Source organism: Chaetodon auriga, chromosome 10, assembly GCF_051107435.1.
Source record: "Chaetodon auriga isolate fChaAug3 chromosome 10, fChaAug3.hap1, whole genome shotgun sequence".
NCBI lineage: Eukaryota > Metazoa > Chordata > Actinopteri > Chaetodontiformes > Chaetodontidae > Chaetodon > Chaetodon auriga.
The window spans coordinates 25,880,649-25,900,289 of record NC_135083.1 but is presented as its reverse complement, the minus strand read 5'-3'; the positions used below and the strand labels follow the sequence as shown (position 1 = coordinate 25,900,289).

Genomic DNA, 19,641 nt, shown 5'->3' with positions numbered 1-19,641 from the left:
CAGCTGTGAACAGCTGCTAAACACCAATTCCTTTTCTTTATCCGTGATGCTGGAATTTTTTTTGATCTCGTAATATCCTTCACCAATTTCAAACTACTACATTCTACCTTTCTATTTTTTTCTGATCTCATTCATTTCATCCTTATCCTCATCTCCCCGCACCCCCTCCCTACCTCTCAGTGCAGCCTGGGTTTCAGATGGAACTTGGTCTCTAATCCTGACTCTTGATTAAGGATTATAGATGAAGAGCTTTCTCTCATGTGTTATTGTGGAGCTGCTGTTGAGGCCCTGGGGCTGAACCACCCACACCTCCCCTTCTGCTGCCCGCCTGCCTCCACCCAGTGGATGCACTGCACGATAGCTGTCAAACTATCATTTGAATATGTTAGAGCTGTCCTGCACACCATGCAAATATGTCCCTCACATCTGTCCACCCATCCCTCCATCTATCCATTCTTCCCTCTAGCCTTCCGCTCCTCCAGCTAACAAGCCAGCAGACACATCAATTAGGATTCACCATTGCACTTTTGCAGACATGTTCTGAATTAGTGAAAAGCTGTACAGTAGAATGCAAGTGTTTAATACAATAGTAGCATAATGCCAAAAAAGTGGACTAACTCTGAACGCCAGACGGTGATCTTCATCTATTAAACAAGCCATAGATGATATCGACTATATTAAAAACAGTTACATATTTGTATTGTACCCTTAACGCAGTGCGCAGCTTTCTCTCCCCAGAGTGTCACTGAAGCAGCAGCTGATAACTGACAGCAGTCTGTTTAAACACAGTGAAAGCAAGTGCGGTCGGTGTGAACTTGTTCCTCTTTCCACCAACTCTGTCGGACGCGCAGAGCTCAAACTTCCTCGTACGCGTCCAGTTGTCTACGCTGCGCTCTGCCGCCTCGTCCGCATTCTCCCCCTGACCCAAACGACGGTAAAGGAATGGGACCCACATGAAAGACATGAGGAATATTCTTTACACGGCCATCCGCATCTAGAAGATCAAATACCGCTGAAGTGATTGTCGAAGTGACTGGTTGACGCGCGGTAAGTGTCCTCCTGATGTGTTTGTGTGGAAAGAAAGAAGACAAACTATCTGAAAGATGACTAGAAGAAAAACATGACAGGCTGTGAAGTTAATGTGTCTGACGAGTTTAGTGGAGAATGCCAATACTGGGCTTTGATGATGGTCAAATGAACACGTTAACAGCTGGGATGCTCAGTTCCGAGAAGAGGAACTAAGATGTCTTTGAGCTGAAGCAACCACCGCCTTTGAAGCCATGTGCAGGACCTGATCAAGTGTTAAAGTGGTCAAACTGATGGAGCACAACACCCTCATAGTGCTGCCCGTCGTTTTATCTTACAGTATGATCTATGAAGTGAGGAGACAAGTGTTTCTCTAACTTCAGCTAGAGCTTAATCTTTGTTCGTGTGTGTGTGAGAGAGAGAGTGAGAGATAGGGAGTTATTTTTAGACTGTCCATTAGACTAAACCGAAAACAAGAAAGTAGACTAGTTTCTGTTCTGTTCTTTGTTCCTCCATGGTCAGACAACAGATGCAGACAGACAGTAGTGTAGTGTGCAGTGTGCAAAGACAATGCTCTTAATGGTACATCCCTTAAAGGAAAATGCTTTAATCCAAGGGAATCTTGCCAAGAATCTCATTGTTAAAAAAAAAAAAGAAAGAAAGAAAGAAAAAAAAAGAGAAAGAAAACGTAAGTGTATTGTGTACATCGCAAAAAATGCCAATATTACATCATACTGGTGGCCATTGTTAAATTCCCGCTCTAGCATCTGTCTTGTGTTGTAAACTACTGCTGCAGTCATATCAGCCGGTTTTGCCCCAAATGTTGTACATAGAAAAGTTATCGCAACCCAAAATTTTGAAAAGACACAACATGCATAGTTGGTCGCTAGTGTTTCATGCTCTGACAGATAAGCACTATTTGAATTTTGAGAGTCAGAATCAACTTCCTTTATGAAAAGCAAAACTCCATAAGAATTTTATAGTTTATGATCCAATGTGCACTATGTACAACATAAAAATGATGTAAATAAAAGATGAAGATACTTTAAGTTGATGTATCTTGCCTTGGACTGTAGCTAATGATTATTTGCATGACTGATTACTATACAAAACTATACAGAGCCGTATGGGAAGTAGTTAAAATAAGGTAAAATCATACAAAACATTGTATGTTACTATATAGATAATAAATAATAATAATAATATATTAATTGTAGATATTATGTCAGTCTTTACATGAGGGTTATCTGACAAATGAATTGGATTTTGTTGATGATGATTGAACAGCAAACATAGGAAGGCACATAGATGCTCAAATGATGCAGGAGCTCAGATTCAGTCCAGGGTTGTTTATGAAGTTTAATGCAATTATGTCATGCTGTACAGTTGAGCATGCTGAGCTGGAGACACCCTGCAGCTAGCTAACTGAGCACAGAGTCTTCTGTTTTTCCCCTTGATAAGTAACTTAATCACAATAAAAGTGGCAAGTATTGCCTAGGGACTATGAGAAGATGTCCTTTCTTTCTTTCTTTCTTTCTTTCTTTCTTTCTTTTTTTCTTTCTTTCTTTCTTTCTTTCTTTCCTCCGGTCTTAATGTTCTGCTGGTTGTATGCCAGGCTGGCAGGTGATGTTGTTATGGCCCGAGGCAGTCCCAAACAGGTACACACACAACCTGGCAGCCTTTCACAGCCCACAAAATTTACATCTGAGGAAGAATCCATCCTTCATAACACAGCACACATGAATTATTCCTGTCCCCTGTCTGTTGAGAGAGTGTTGGCTCTTAGGTGATCGGTAACAAGAAAATTCATGGGATCCTTCATAAACATGGCTGTGTGGCGTTCAGTTGAACTGCCAGTCAGGTGCTGGTGTACTGCTTGGACAGGCACAGGGTGTAGATGCACATAATGGCAACCTTTGAAAGTAGGACAAAAATGACACATGCAAGTATTTCATGTTGAAGTGCATGTACGGACATTTTTGTGCTGTCTTGTTGTGTTGTGGGCTCAAGGCATCGCTGTACACTTGTTATCCACATGTACCAAAAGCTTGTGCTGAATGTGGCTGCCTGTCTTTGCAGTAATACTCATTTACATGGCATGATATAAAGAGATAATCCTGAACTGGGTCTTTATTACAAATGCTAACCATAACGTTATTGTATGATTAAAGGGACAGTGTTATAGTCTGACCTTGGCTATAGTTTTGAGTAATATTTTAGAGCAATCGCCATGTACTTGAACATTTGGGCTAAACTCATAACAATCATGATATCGTGCCAATTCTGTTCTTCAACTGAAATAGAGACCAAGGCTGAGAGGTAACAGTGCTATTCTGAAACTTTTCTAAAGGGTGCTGTGATGCTGCCTACAGCTGCTGTTATGTTTTAGACATTATGCACCAGGGCTCTTGAATAGTGCAGTGCTTACTTTTAAGTAACTCTTGAAAAGAAGAAATAACACTGAGTCTGTTTGCTGACAATTACGCTTTTTATGCTTGTGCTCCTCTTGTATTAGGTTTTACCATGTGACTTTGTGGTGTCTCTAAAGCAGCTGACTGAGGAGAAAATTAGAAAATGGAGGCAAATTGAATGAGCCATCTTGCCTATCTTCTGACTACCACTTGTGGCCACAGCAGATGTAGTTAGCAAAAGTTACCTAATCTCATTTTAAAGCCATAGTATAGTATTTTGGTAAATAAGCCTTTTCACATAATCTCGTCATATCTCCTGAAATCCTGTCACCACTATGAGGCTGCATTTAAAAGACTGAAGGCATAAATAGTCCTACCAATCACAGCACAACCGAGGCAGGTGATGGGGTGGCACTTGGGTAGGCCAATCAGATTTCCCGAGGTGGAAACTCTTCTGGACATTGTCCTGCAGGGTCGGTGTGTCCCCCTGTTTCCAGTCTTGGTACTGAACTAAACTGAACAGCAAACACTTGTCAGGAAAGTAAATAAACATATTTCCCAAAATGGCAAACTTTTGTTTTAAGTGTCTGAAGTCCACATTTGAGCTCTTTATCCAGGTAGAAGCTCATGTCTGACCAGAGAGGTAATGCAAAATCATGTAATTATTCGTAAGATCTGAAATTACAAGACACGGTTTCATTCTGTCCCAAAGAGAAAGTTGATAAAAAAAAATACGCATTCCTGCTCGCAGAGTTTTTCTTTTAACGTGTTGGACAGAACTTCAGACTTTTTCACTGAGCAACATCTGACGTGGTGATGATCTAGATTTGGAATTTCCTCAATTAGAAATGATTTCAACATTATTGTGAAACTAACACAGACTGGTGTATGGAGCAAGAGGCAATAATCATGTTGAAAGTAATTGATTTTATTTGACATTATCTGACAATAAGATATATTTTTAAATGATCATTCAATCAAAAGATATTCAAGTGATGCTGTAATGTGAAGGGTTGGTTGCACATTCCAGTCTGCAGCTTTCTGAAGCTTTCATCCACCTTCAGCTTTTTGTTTCCGCTCGTTGGTCTCTACATTTGAGTCCCAGTGGATGTTACTGACACTTCCACTGCTTTCATAAGACATTTTGTCCTGTTTGTATTCACTAAGAGCTGCCAGCTGAGTAGATTTAGATTTTTAGTCAGGTTAGTGTAGGATAGTGTGGATTAGCTTTTATATGTAATGTAGTTGCTTTACACACAGACTGAGATTAGTCAGTGACGGATACATTTTTACAGAGCCAAACTATGGCAATGTGTTGTCATCAGCCTCATGCTGACCTCCATTTTGTATCAGTAAAAATATCACAGGAAGCCACAAATGTTCATTACTGAAAGAAGAAGAATTGCAGCAAAAGTTTTTAATAGAAGTCAAATCTGTCCAAAGAAACCTTGCCCTCCTTTGATTAGACATTTAAAGAGGAACAAAGTATAGAACAGGAACAAGGAAGCAAATATGTCAGCAGCACGAATTCTGAACTCAAGAATACTGGAACTTCCTGTGTCTAAATGTTCAAATGAAACAATTTCCATTGCTTACCACTGTACGTGAGTGGCTGTAGGGCAGTATGGTAATGATTCTGGTAAAGACTGGAGATATTATTGTAGAGGAGCTTTCATGATAAACATTACGCCCTTCCTTCAGATTCTCTGAGCTGCTACTCTCACTCTTCTCTCTCCATCTGTGTATGTGAGCCAATGTGAGCTAAAAGAACACAGCTTCTACTGCATCTCCCATCACATGCTCCCTCTTTGTTCTTCCTCCCGTTAAACCTTGTTCCATATAACTGCATGTGCATTTGCTTGTAGATACACACATGCAGATAGAGTATGATACAAAGAGAAAACAACAGTGTAAATGTTACAGATGAAGAAGGACGTGTCCTTTCTTGGAATAATTTAACAGCATTAACTGAAGAATCAAAATAGAATTCTAACTGTTAAGTCAGAATAAACACCAATTCTGCAGAAGCATGCAGCATCCCAGAAAGCATATTTAAATATAGTCTACTCAAGAAATGAAACCACAGTAGTATAGTCATAGTATAGTCAAAAGTAGTATATTCATGTTCATCCAGTAAGCTGACTGAGTGACTGAGTGACTGACTGACTGACTGACTGTGCAAGTTACAAGTCATCTTTGTTTGCTCAGTCTTCCCCAGGAGTGAAGAATATCAAACAACATGGTGATAAGATGTTTTAACACTTTCTCCACCCAATAATGGAGATATTTTGAAATACATTTACAGTAACAGCTAGCTGAGAGCAAAAATGTTTCAGCTTTGTGCCAGTGCTTAACGTGTGTCACAGTTTGCAAAAAGATTCACACTACCGCCTCAAGTTTGCCAGCTCATCGTGTTAGACATGTGAATATACATGTCACTTTTTTCCAAGCACAATGGCCAAAACAAAACAGTGTGCAACATGATGTTGCACTGTTCATGAGGTATCAAGGCTCATTCGTTGACATTTTATAACACAGGGTTGCACAATGAAATGTAAGTTTTAGCCTCTTCATGCTGCACATATGTAGAACATACAGTATATACAAATATTTAAATTAGAATAGATTGAAAATAAATGCAAAATAAAATAAAACAGTACAGTAATTTGTATGCATATACCTAGACATGTATACACCCAGGAAATATGCACAATGTGTGCAATGTCGGGGTAAAGTTCCATGTCATTTATTTATGGAACATTGTAGCATTGTCTGATGATTTGTTGGTTGGTTTGGTTTTTAATCCAGAAATTCTGACTTTTTTATTACACACTCCCTTGTCAAAACCTGTTACCTACATTACCCACAATGCGACGCCAACAGTTTGGTTGGAGATTCGGGTGCGTTATGCTTGTGGCTAATGTAGCCTCAAGCTGCCAGCCTCCTCAGAGCTGAGGAGCAGAGTTCTTTTAAGATCACTTCTTTGCAATTCCACAACCCCATTTTTTTTTTTTTTTCCATTTTCAAACTTATTGTCTTCAACTCCAGCCGACTCTGACTTAAGTGACATCACATGTCTTCACACAGCTTTCTCTTGAGCCACGAAAGGCTGTACAGCCTACAAACCTTTTTCACATGTATGTAGTAGTATTTCCCAACACCTGGAAATGGTCTCTGTTGTGTAAGATGAGTCCTCCTTTAAACCAGACTGATGTCACAGCGTACGCCCACACCTTGTAATACACGTCTGCATCACTGTGGCAAGGTTGGAGGTTAATGCGCCGCAGGTCAACATATACAAAATTTTCAGGAGGTGATAAATTACTCTTTAACAGTGCTTTGGTGAACCCTTTTGTATAATTAATAACCAGTCTATTTCTCTCATTGTCAATGCTCAGAAAAAGTGATATTATGTACATCTTACAAAAAATCATGCATGCAGTATATCTCTTCTTTGAAAATGGGTGAAATGGGTGCTGCAACTAAATGTAGACAGATTAGGTCTGTAAATAGAGTTTAACAAAAAAAAAAAAAAAAAAAAAAAGAAGCAATCTGTGGCTCTTCTGAAGGTTAATTTACTCTGGACTCTTATCTCTATGATCATGCCATAAATTTGATAGCCCAGATTCTTCAGAAATCCTGTAAACCTCTTAAATATATTTTGTTATTTTCTGCAGTACTACAGTGCCTTCTGGTGTCTTCAGTACCTCAGTACCTCAATTCAGTATTGATCAGTGTCACAGTAACATAAGAACTGATGGTTGCAAAGAGCATTCAAAGGTCATTTGATACTTTAGCTGCTCATTTTAAGTGTATTTGTAAATACAATATGACAAAAACTAGTGTTCTTATTGTGGATGTGGTGTTGTTCATCTTACATCCTAGCCGAGAGGAAAACTTAAAAATGGCAAATGATTTATGAGACAAAAATCCATGTCATAATAGCCTTTTTCTTTTTTTCAAAAAAATCCCTTGTGCATACTTAGATCATGTTTATTACTAAATGGGCATGACCTCCAGTACATTCCACCTTTCTCTGAATAATGTAGATACATATCAAGTCACTCTATGGCTAGGAAAACTAGCTTTGACTATTTACATTACAATTAATGTCCCCATGGCATTTTCTTGCTGGTGTCCACAGCATTCATTGTCTTGCTGTTTGTCTTGTGCTCTCCTCCTGCAGAAGGCACTATGGGCTGCGTGGGCTCAAAGAAGGAGCAGGAGCCTCTCAGCAAAGGGACGGGACATGATGAGCTACAGAACCGGGCACAGACAGCCCACTATGTCAAAGACCCCACAGCAGGAAACTCTGGGAGCAAAGCTGTAAGCAGTAATGTTGTGACACATACAAATATGAGAAAAGTAACAAGTTGGTGTTCATCACAGGGCAAACAACAACTTAATATATTGTAGAATCACACAGAAGAGCGAAGAAATGATTTGCACTTGGCTTCATCATTTTTTTCACAGCCCAAATTATTGCCATTGCAAACCATATCCAACTACCTCATGACCGATGTAAGAAAGCACCCAGCATTCATCACAATGAACATAAACAATGAAAACATGACAAATTCCTCTTAAAAAAAAACAAACCAGATAATTATCTGTCCAACGGAAATACAGCAACCACAGTGTCACCTATCAGACCCTTCAGTTCTCACCATTGTTGAAAAGTCATACCGATGCTGACTCTGACCTTTTGCATTATCTAACTTCTGTTTTTGTCATAGCCTTTTCTACTTCTGTCTTTCTTTTCTTGCCATGTTTAGCAATGTAGCCTGTTTTAGGTATAGATGGAACTACAGATTTTGGCCTCACAATCTCTGCAATTTATATTGCTTTAGCTATGTATCTGCCTGGCCTTGTGGAAGAATCTGGTTTTACGCAAAGAGCACACAGCGCCCATGGGTGGGCAGGTATATATGCAGATAGGCAGGTAGGCCATCAACCAAATGAAATAAAGGTCTGCTGATGTGGTGAAAAGTTCAGAATCTTTGTGGCTCAGCTGTAACAAGGGGCCTCTATTTGTAACATTAAGTATAAGATCTGAAAAGCAGCTAGTAACTATAGCTGGGAGATAAATGGAGTAAAAGTACTATATTTACAGCATCAAATGGAAATATTGTACTTAGGTTCAGGAGAAGATTAAATATACTTAGTTGCTTTCCACCACTGAACATGAATTTCACTCTTTAGCCATGTTATATCTGACCGAAAAGGTCATTTTTCAAATGAAAATAGATGCAAACACGAGCAAAAGTGCCTTTTCTTCAAATAAAGAATGAGGAAGATTAACTGTGTCAAATGCAGAAACAGTGAAATTATGATGAGGTAACACAGTTTCATTGGTTACTGCCATAAGCAATAGGAGACAGTTTTCCTGTGCCTTCCAGAGATGATACTGTAGATGTGCACCAAAGTACAATCTAAATGTGTTCCTGTGGCTTGTTGAGTTTGCATACTGGCCACGCTTTGATCTGTGGCATGGGTAAAGTAGCACGGCTGCTGCGTGGAAGTGTGGTTCCTCTGGCTACTTCCTGTGTGCTGACTGTAACATCTCCCCTCAATGAAGAAAGAGGAAGTAACAGAAGCAGAACCAGAGCTTTCAGACAAGAGGCGATGATAAAACTTCAGTATGAAGCGACACCTAAAACATGCCTCAACTCACACATAGCCTATTGTATTGTATTATTTCACAGACATCTAAATTTACAGACCATCTATCTGGCTGTCTGCTGTCAACACAGCACAACTCATTATACCTACATGCTAACGTTGCACTTTGTTGAAAACAAACTGATATAGAAAGAACCCACTACAAAACCAAAAAGCTCAAGTAAAGGAAACTGCAGACGACATCCTGATTTTTAAGTTGAAAAGACAAAGTCCTTCCTTCCTTCCTTCCTTCCTTCCTTCCTTCCTTCCATCCTCCTTGTCAAGTATTTGTTTTATCATACATACATTTGTTTTAGCATATATACATACATATATGTATATACATTGGACAACCTTTCAAAGAAGAATTTAGGGACAATTCTGTACACACAACTTCAAATGATTGCTCATGTTGCTCCCTGTCTGCTGAATAACAACTTGATATGGTGATAGTGTCGTGTTTACAGGGTGTTGCACCGCCTCTGCCTAACCCAGTAATAAATGCAGCTTCAAGAATGTTTTTTTCCTCATTTTAAATGAACAAAAAAGGGGGGAATGAACATTTGATGGAATTTACCCCCTCTCTTTGCCTACATACCACCATACAGTGTGTCTCTCTGTCATTCTTTTCACAGAGCAAAATGCCATCTAATGCAAACTCAGACGGTGAGTCACAATCTTTATTTACATTCTTACACAATAGTACAACCCTTAAGTGCCTATGTTTGACTCTGCATTTTATATTAAGGCACCAATCAACCACCTAGTACTGTCAACACCACCAATATTCTCACAAGACACTTTACACAATGTGATGTCAGTCATTGCTGGTTAGATGCAGAGAAACGCCGTCTGAAACTGAGCACAACATGTGAGACAGAGGAAGAGAGAGTGACTGTCAGAACAGAGCGATAGCCTCTCTCACCGCCTCACCACACAGGCCTCCAATACACAGAAGACCAGCCCTGTTGCTATTATTATCAAACATACAAGGAAGTCAGTTATACAGTCAAAGTAAGGAGAACTCAGTGCCAGTAACAAAGGCATGGGCATGGTTCAGACTTAAATACAGTGTGTCCATTAAAAAAGTAGATTATCAGTCATTTGCACTTTCTCACTCTCACATACACACTTTCACACCCTCATAATGAACTTCCTTCAAAATGTCCACTTTTCACGAGCCAAGAACAGCAGGTTTGGTTTTAGCTACGTCTTCATTTTACAAGTACAAAGATTTGTATTCTCCACAAATTCTCAGCATGTTTGGCCTCAGAAAGAAGACACTCTCATAGCTTTCAATGGCAACACAAAAGGGATGTATTTTATGACTGCATATCATAACCAAAAACATCAACATGAGGCCTTTTGCTTGTTTTTTCCTTCTGGCCATGCTGCTGCAGGAGAGAGTATTGCCATGGCACTGTATGACTATGAGGCCATTCATGAAGGAGACCTCGGCTTCAAGAAGGGAGATAAGCTGAAAATCTTAGAGGAGTAAGTTGAATATCAGCGGTGAGAAAGATCATGAATTCTTTGTGTGGCTTATCATGTCTTTGTTGACAAGAAATACTCACACCTGTTTTCTCTATCTCTCTCTCTCTCTGTAGATCGGGGGAGTGGTGGAGAGCTATGTTAATCAGTACAGGTCAGGAAGGTTACATCCCCAGCAATTATGTAGCCAAAGATACTCTGGAGGCAGAGGAGTAAGTGTACTCACACTGAATACACATTTATATGTATCTCCCTGGTGAAAACAGTTTTTTTCTGAAGATGTAGATATACAATTGTGATATACAAAAGTGATAGATCCCTATTGCTCTTGAGAGTGTGACAAATGAGATTACTGTTAGTATTATTGTATTATTATTATTATTATTATTATTATTAGTAGTAGTAGTAGTAGTAGTAGTAGTAGTAATAGTAGTAGTAGTAGTAGTAGTAGTAGTAGTAATAGTAGTAGTAGTAGTAGTAGTAGTAGTACTATCATTATTATTATTATTAGCAGCAGCAGTGTTAGTGGTGACAATGATAGTATAATTTATTTAGATGGCACTTGATGCAGTAGTGTAGTTTTTCACGAAGTGGGAATGAAAACGAACGAAAACACACAATATGCATGGCAAATGAAGGAGCTGTTCAGAGGTGTATGTACTGACTGATGTGTTTTCCGTTACTGAGGTGGTTCTTCAAGGGTGTGAGCAGGAAAGATGCTGAGAGGCAGCTTCTGGCCCCTGGGAACAAAGTGGGATCCTTCATGATCCGAGACAGTGAGACCACCAAGGGTGAGTGGAACACATTCAAAAACTGATTATTTGTCCTTACGTTGAGCAGTCTAAGTCCTGAAGATGATTTATTGACAGCAAAAATCACAACTTAAGTGTTGTGTGGGCTGTTTTGTGTTTTAAGATGCAGCTCCTATTTTCGGCAAAAAATCTCTGATAAAACTCATTTTACACGACCATAATGGAGGATTTTTCAGCTAAGTGAGTGTGTGGAGACCAAAACAGATCTGAAAAGAAAAGAAGTGAATGTTGAACTTTCATTTGTCAGGTTGCCAGAGACAGAACTACAAATAGATGATAATGTTGCATTGAGTCGACCAGATGTGTGAATAGGCAACTGCTTGCTCACATGGAACTCAACTTGAAATAGCCATAACATGTCAGTATTGTGTTCAAGTGGCCAAAAAAGAAATTTTTAAAATAAATTCTTAATTGAAGGGCTGAGCACAGGCTGAATCTGCCATATATATGGTGAGTTGTTTAAAGGGGCACTTCACCAGTTTTACACATGTATTCAATGTACTTATCATGAAGAATACTACTCACTACTCACTTATGAGGTTTGTGTCCAACATTAAAATTTTAACAAAAAGCCTGCATTATGGGAAATGTAGGCTTTAGTGTTTTTGGAGCTCAACCCATTATGGAAACTAAAAGTCAGGATATCTTGGTGTTGCTTCAATTTTGACAATTATTTTTTGTCTTGTCTTTTGTGAGCCCATGAATTTATGGAAGTACAATGCTGAATTACTTGGGTGCCCTTTTAAGGGGCCTATGTTGATCTGCAGGCAGTCCCAGAAGCTTTTCTACCCACACCAGAATAATCATCTTCGAGAAATACTGGGCCCTGTAATTTCCTAATATAAAAGAGTTAAGATTTTAAGATGTTGAATCATCTATAAAAAATCAACTGCTGTCAGTGAAAAAATATTGGCATCAGCATTCACATATCCCCTACAAGTCACATGATAACCAGTTTTTCTTTCACTTTTACCACAGGCAGCTACTCTCTGTCCGTCAGGGACAGTGATGTCCAGTCCGGTGACACAGTTAAACATTATAAGATCCGTACGCTGGACAATGGAGGATTCTACATCTCTCCCCGCAACACATTCAGCACCCTGCAGGAGCTGGTCAGCCATTACAAGAGTGAGTTCTCTCCAGTCAAAGTTCAGACTGTTTCCCTGGTATGTTTACCTCCTCGCATCTGTGTGTTTTAGTAGTCTAGTTAGGTAACTGCCATCATTAAAATGATGATGAAGAAAGGAGTAACTTGTCACTATCATGCTTGTAGTGATACACAGCGCTCTCTGCTGGGCAACTTTAATACATCAAGCTAGGTGAAATATTATCAGGTTCATTACAAGTGATAGATTTTATTGCTCTTTAAATTGTAAATGTGGCAAATTTAGTTGTAAAAGCCACTAAGTATTACAAAAAGCAAAAACAGTGACACAATAAGGTCAAGATAAAAAAAAAAAGCATTCAGGATACAGAACAGAAAAACAACTGTGTATATGTACATTATGTACAGATTATAAAAGGTGTTTTTGGTATATAAATAAATATTTATGTAATGATATAAATCCCCCCAAATAAGAGCATAGCACTGATTTTCATTGTATAAAAGCAAGCAAAATCATAAATACATAAATTTTTCTGCAAATTCCAGAACAGGGAGATGGTCTCTGCCAATCCCTGACCAACCCATGCTTGAGCCCCAAACCTGAGAAGCCATGGGAGAAAGATGCCTGGGAAATCCCAAGATCATCACTAAAACTGGAAAGGAGGCTTGGTGCCGGCCAGTTTGGAGAAGTCTGGATGGGTGAGATAGATCTGAGTCATTAGAATCCAGTTGTTAATGGAGATGGGAAGCTAGCAATTCATTTTCTAATTCTAATAATTGTTTTGTTTAAAGCTACATACAATAAGCACACAAAAGTAGCAGTGAAGACCATGAAGCCTGGCAGCATGTCAGTTGAAGCCTTCATGGGTGAGGCCAACCTGATGAAGAGTCTACAGCATGACAAACTGGTCCGACTCCATGCCGTGGTTACCAAGGAGGAGCCTATCTATATCATCACCGAGTTCATGGAAAAAGGTGTGTGTGTGTGTGTGTGTGTGTGTGTGTGGGTGGGTGGGTGGGTGGGTGGATGGGTGGATGGGTGTGCAGGTGCAGTACATGTGCTGAACACTTGTCACAGTTGGTGTGTTCTTTTATTTTAATTCAGTGATAACTGCACTGTCGCTTTAAATTTGTTAATTTATTGAAAAAAATATCATTTTTCCCCCAAACTTTTTGACTTTAGACTTTGGACTGCTTCTTTATTGATCCCAATTTGGGAAATTATTTTGTTGCAGTAACAATTAAACATACACACAAACACAGAATGTATACAAGATTTAAAAAAAAAAAAAAAAAAAAGTAACAAAAAAGTGACAAAAAATATAGACAGGAATAACAGCAGTGAATTTAACTAAATATATAGTTTTATAATATGTAATTTAATATATAATAGGTATTATATAATATTATAATAGTATAATAAAAATACAATATAACTAAGGATATAAACAAGTATTTACATTAAAAAATTGTGCAGTTTCAGATGATAAATAAACCATTAACAGACCTTAAAAACCTTAAACAGATTTATTGTATGGATAGCCTATAAAGTATCCACATGACATTACACTAGATCCCAAGTAAACTGAAGAGGGATTTCGGCCAATCACAAGTGATTTTTTTTTCACGTGTACATTGAGATGCTGTAACATCTGAACACTACACGTTGCATTTGAGAATGTGTGAAAACTATGTAGTGAGCAAACAGACAAGTCTTAACAGTTACTTGCTGTAAGGGAACAATTAAAACAATAAACTCAAATAAAATCTGTGGTCTCTTAGATACCTCCCTGATGCTAGCATTGGACATGAAATGTATTTAACATGTTTGTAAAGAATATCTACAGTGATGTTTGTGTTTCGCACTACCAGCTTGCATTGTTTCTGTGGTGACGATGTGTCTACATGTAGCATGTGTTTGTTAATGTGTTTGTGTGTGTGCCTACAGGTAGTTTATTAGACTTCTTAAAGAGTGATGAGGGCAACCGTTTGCAGCTCCCCAAGCTCATTGATTTCTCTGCCCAGGTGAGATTCATCAGCCACATTTAGCATCAGTCCTCCACTCCACACATGACATGACAGCTTGTCAGACCAGATCTTCTAGTCGGTTGGTTGTGTTGCGTTTTACATGACTGAATCCTTTGTCTGCGATGCATTTTTCAATGGCCGTATTTGAAAGTTCACATCATTTCTCGAGTTCAGTCGCTCATTGTTCTGTTCATATGGATTGTGTTAAAAGTGAATCATATTATTCAGTATTAGTCTGCAAAATTGAAATGAACATTTGTGTAATTCTGCCATGGGCCATTGTTGATATGATGTCCTCGTTATTCCATGCCTAACTGTCTACACCAGTGAGAAAAGAAGAGCTGAATTCTTGGTGATGGTTTGGAGAATAATATGCAAAAGTGAAAAGTGAAACTCTAACCAGGATGAAATAATGCAGAAAAAAAGGTGGATCACTGAATAAGGAGACACGGAGTCACTGATGTGAAGCACTAGACCCAGCTGATATGACCCAGCTGCAGAGCCATAGTGGCTGCACTTTCAGACTTGCAGTTGGAGACAGTTGGAGCTGCCTGTTTTGATTCAATCCTTCCATGAGCAATTTTGTCATGTAAAATGGTCCAGCAGATAGAAAGAGAAATTGATCTTATTTAATGCTAACACAAAAAACTAAAGGGAGAGACTACACGTGTAAATAGATCGTCACACATATTACAGTAAATGTATCCTTAGAGCAGAACAATTTCTTTCAAGAAACAGCTTATGCAAAGACTATTATACGTACAGTATGGAAGTGTGTGTTTTTTAGAAGGAAATGCTCCTTGAGTGCTTGAATGCTGTTCCAGGCTGTTTTTGCCAGTGACATTTACTGTTGTGAACCATGACTCTTTTAAACTGACTTATTTGTCTTCAGACTGCAGAGGGCATGGCCTACATTGAGCAGAGGAACTACATCCACAGGGACCTGAGAGCTGCCAACATCCTGGTCAATAAGGCTTTAGTGTGCAAAATTGCTGACTTTGGCCTGGCTCGGATCATTGAAGATAATGAGTACACAGCTCGGGAAGGTACAACACAATATTCACTGTCACGTGTTGTGTAGCCAGGTGCCATCAGCAGAATTTATTAAGAAACTGGGGAACTGATTCCCCAAAACTGATGAAATGGGAGAAGTCATGGTTTCATCCATTTAGGGGAAATTACTTTGTGTCAGCGAGATGTTGGATTACAACATGAGTGACATAAATAGCAGTGAGTGAAGACAACGGTGACTTGCTGTATGACTTACCGCATGAGCACAAGATGTAAGACTTTGAGAGGATGTGTGACCAGCAGGAAACTTCTCAGCAGTGTCATTAGGAGCCAACTAATTTCTCAATAATAATGTCAACATTAGTTACATTTTTGACTGGTTTTCAACTCTCCACAACAACCAGGAGCCAAGTTCCCCATCAAATGGACAGCCCCTGAGGCCATCAACTACGGCTCTTTCACCATCAAATCTGATGTGTGGTCCTTTGGCATCTTGCTGACTGAGATTATCAGCTATGGACGTACACCATACCCAGGTAAGTGGATCACTCACCTAAACTCTTCCCATTAATTGTGCATGGTTTAAAGTGGCCCTCTAAGCCAGGAGAGAGTGTAAGATTGCTCTCATTGGAAGGTGATAGCATAACAGTTGTGAGTTTAGACTTTATTGAAGATAGAGGCAGAATGGAAACACTTTACAAAGATACACTTTGCATGTGTGGAAGGCCATCTTGTGTCATTTAATAACATCAGAGTTATAGTTCCATTCTCTATAGTTCCATCATCATTTCGTATCAAATTGAGCTTTTCTCATGGTATTATGGCTGGCCCTTGATACCAGGTGCAGTATTAACAAGGCTACCGCTATGCTAGTACAATTACAGTTACAATTAGTCATTTGGCAGATGCTTTTATCCCAAAAAAAATCACTATTAGTTTTTATCCAAAGTAGATGTACATATTAGTTCACACACTGAAGGGGGATCGGTGTGCGAATTCATGGGGTCAGTTTTTGGGGTTCAGTATCTTGCCCAAGGATACTTCCGCATGTGGACTGCCGAGGCCAGAGATCATACCACCGACTGACTCTACCTCCTAGGCCACAGCCACCCCTACTCAATCTGTCAAGCTGTACATGGGAGCTTAACACTGAGCAATGAGCTAAATACTAACATCAGCATGTTAACATGCTCACAGTGTCAATGCTAATATGCTGATGTTTAGCTGGTATAATGTTTATGATATTTACCATCTTAATTGAACATTTTAGTATGCTAACATCATCTAATTAGCATGAGTTTTGCAGGTGTTTGGCCATAAAACAAAGTATTGGACAAATTAGGGTTAGGGTTGTGGATTTAAAGGAAAAGTCAGAGGATCACTTAAGTCAGAGAATGTCTCCGCAAAGTTTCATAGCAGCCCATCCAATAGTTAGGGTATTCCAGTCTGACAAACCAACCATCCATAGAACCAGGAAGCTAATGCAGCCCATGAGATATTTCTCATTTATTTTGAAGAACTCGTAGCTCTGCAGCCTCTCTTAACCCAAGTTTGTGATTTTTTTTTTCAGGAATGACAAACCCAGAAGTGATCCGTTCCCTGGAGAAGGGCTACAGAATGCAACGCCTGGAGAGCTGTCCCAACGAACTCTATGAAATCATGCTGGAGTGCTGGAAGAACAAGCCTGAGGACCGTCCCACCTTTGATTACCTGCAGAGTGTCCTGGAGGATTTCTACACAGCCACAGAGAGCCAGTATCAGCAGCAGCCATGAGACTTTTTCATAACATCACTTTATATTCAGACTTAATTGCAAGTCCATTTTCTACATGCAGCAGTGCAGTACACACACACACACACACACACACACACACACACACTCTCAGACACACGTACACATACACATGCTCTCTTTTTACCATTCTCTGTCTGTCTGTCTCCTTCTCTTTCTCATTCACACACACACACACACACAACATATATAAGGGACTGTACAAAAATGACTGGGGAGGGTTGAAACCAGAACATTTTAAAATAATATAACCAGAGAGATTAAGAAAAGTAAAATATGTAAACAAAATAAAGAGTAGTTATTATTATTACTATTACCAATATTATAATAACACAAACCCTACCTTAAACTTAGGTCATGGCTGGACCAAATCAGATGTGTCTTGTAATGTTTTGAAGGCTGGGTCACACAGTAGGCTAACATCACCATAGCTGCATCAGCTGTACTGGATATTTAACTGACCATAAATCATCTGGATGCACATCAGCAGCACTCTTGTGAATCACTGGACACATATAGTACATGATGTGTGCAGATATGTTAATTTGTTATATCTGCAGTCTCTTTATAATGAAAAGTGGTGCAAAAAAGAGTACTTCACATAAGTTATTTGTGCTTTTATTGTAATAGATTTTTTTGACAACAGATTGCACATATTATTTGGATCACTTGTTGTGAGTACGTTATGCACAGAAAACATGCGACCTGACATTTGAAATATACTACCTCTATTTAGCAATAATTGCCAACAGCCCTCCCACTTTTTTGCCCTCGCCCTGTTTTATTTTTTGTGCAGTCCCTAACATATCATTTGAACACCTCCGAAGGTGTTCTACATAACATGCACAGCATGAAGAAAGGCAACTGTACAGTACAGCAATTGAAAAATCATTATTGTATCGCACACAGTTATTATTTTACATGCATGGCCACATTCATAAACAACTGTAGGTCACCTGAAAGCAGTCACATGGAAAAGACTGGATTCATTTGTTCTACTTCAGCACACATTATGCATCCATCAAGGGAAGGTATAACCATAACACAGATGATCGCAGTGAAATATTTGTCCTCAGCTCTGATATTACTGTGTTGATGCCAACAGTTCAGCAAGCAAATGTGTCATTGTCCACTCCTTTCCTATTAAATGGAGTGTTTTACATTGTGACATGGTACTGTGGACTTGACAGAGTGAAAGATATATGACTGATTATGCGTGAATCCTCTATTTAAATTCCATGGGGTTTTTTTCATTGCACTGAGGCTTGTTTCAGCATAACTCCTTCACTGTGCCTTTGCAATGGTTGTTTCTTTTTTCAGTAATTTATAATATATTGCATACGCTCTGTATTTATAAAATGATGTACACAAATAAATACAATTACGTAGGAGTAAAGTCTTTAATGTGAAGCCATGTTAAGTAATAATGCTTGATTATTCTTTTGGCCCATTGAACTGTTATTCTGTATTTGGGAAGTGAATGAAAGAAGCAAATACAGATTTTCGCATCTTTTGGCCTTCTTTTTTTCTGGGTGAAAAAAATATTTATTGCTGCAAATAGTATTGCTTTGAACATCACTGTATCTTGAATGGAATGACATTTTCCAAAGTAAAAGCTTTTTCAATCATTTTCTGAGTCAAGGACTCACGACTGTGCTATTTTTCCAAAACTGTTTGGTTAATGTGTTTCTCATATTGTTGGAAATCGCAATGTACCCAAATGGACCAAAATCCTAACATTTCAAAGAGATTGTTCCTAAGAGTCTTACATTTTATCATTTCGTGATTTGGTATCATCCGTCTAGAAATAACTGAGGTACAATATCTGAGAGTCTTCAATGTGACATTTGCAGAGGTGATATGTGACATTACTGAATAAATACCCAACACTGTAGATATATTCTTAGTGACATTTTTTTGTGTGTTTTTCTTTCGCAATAAAAATCCTTTGCGTATTCTGTTTGATGCTTGGTTAAATGGTATTTTCAAATAAACTGTTTTTGAAACAATTACTGTATCTACCCATATGTATATATATTATATAACAGTAAGCAATATTTAAAATGTTGTGTTTTTTACACACTAAGTTCATTTATCTGTTTGTAGGCATGGCTCTTATTATGAAGGTGGAGGCAAATACCAGTGATTCAACAGTATATTACACAGCATCGTTAACAAACGAGTAATTCACATTATTTCAAAAGAAGATGGGAGAAACGCTTTTGGAAAGAAAGTCTTATGTATTTGTGTCAGTGGTAGTGTCAGTCAGCAGTGTGTGAGTTATGTTAGACAGTTCTTTGGGAGT

The 19,641-nt window shown here is 38.8% G+C and overlaps 1 protein-coding gene across 1 annotated transcript; it reads left to right on the top strand.

Moving 5' to 3' along the window:
* Window positions 1-818: 818 nt before the first annotated feature.
* On the top strand, window positions 819-19,308 carry hck (HCK proto-oncogene, Src family tyrosine kinase). The gene is made up of 13 exons (XM_076741179.1): window positions 819-1,047; window positions 7,624-7,763; window positions 9,734-9,764; window positions 10,499-10,592; window positions 10,706-10,801; window positions 11,277-11,380; window positions 12,380-12,529; window positions 13,053-13,205; window positions 13,299-13,481; window positions 14,455-14,531; window positions 15,427-15,580; window positions 15,950-16,081; window positions 17,116-19,308. The coding sequence occupies exons 2-13, from the start codon at window positions 7,632-7,634 to the stop codon at window positions 17,316-17,318; spliced, it is 1,509 nt and encodes a 502-aa protein (XP_076597294.1). The 5' UTR covers window positions 819-1,047; window positions 7,624-7,631; the 3' UTR covers window positions 17,319-19,308.
* The last annotated feature ends 333 nt before the right edge of the window (window positions 19,309-19,641 follow it).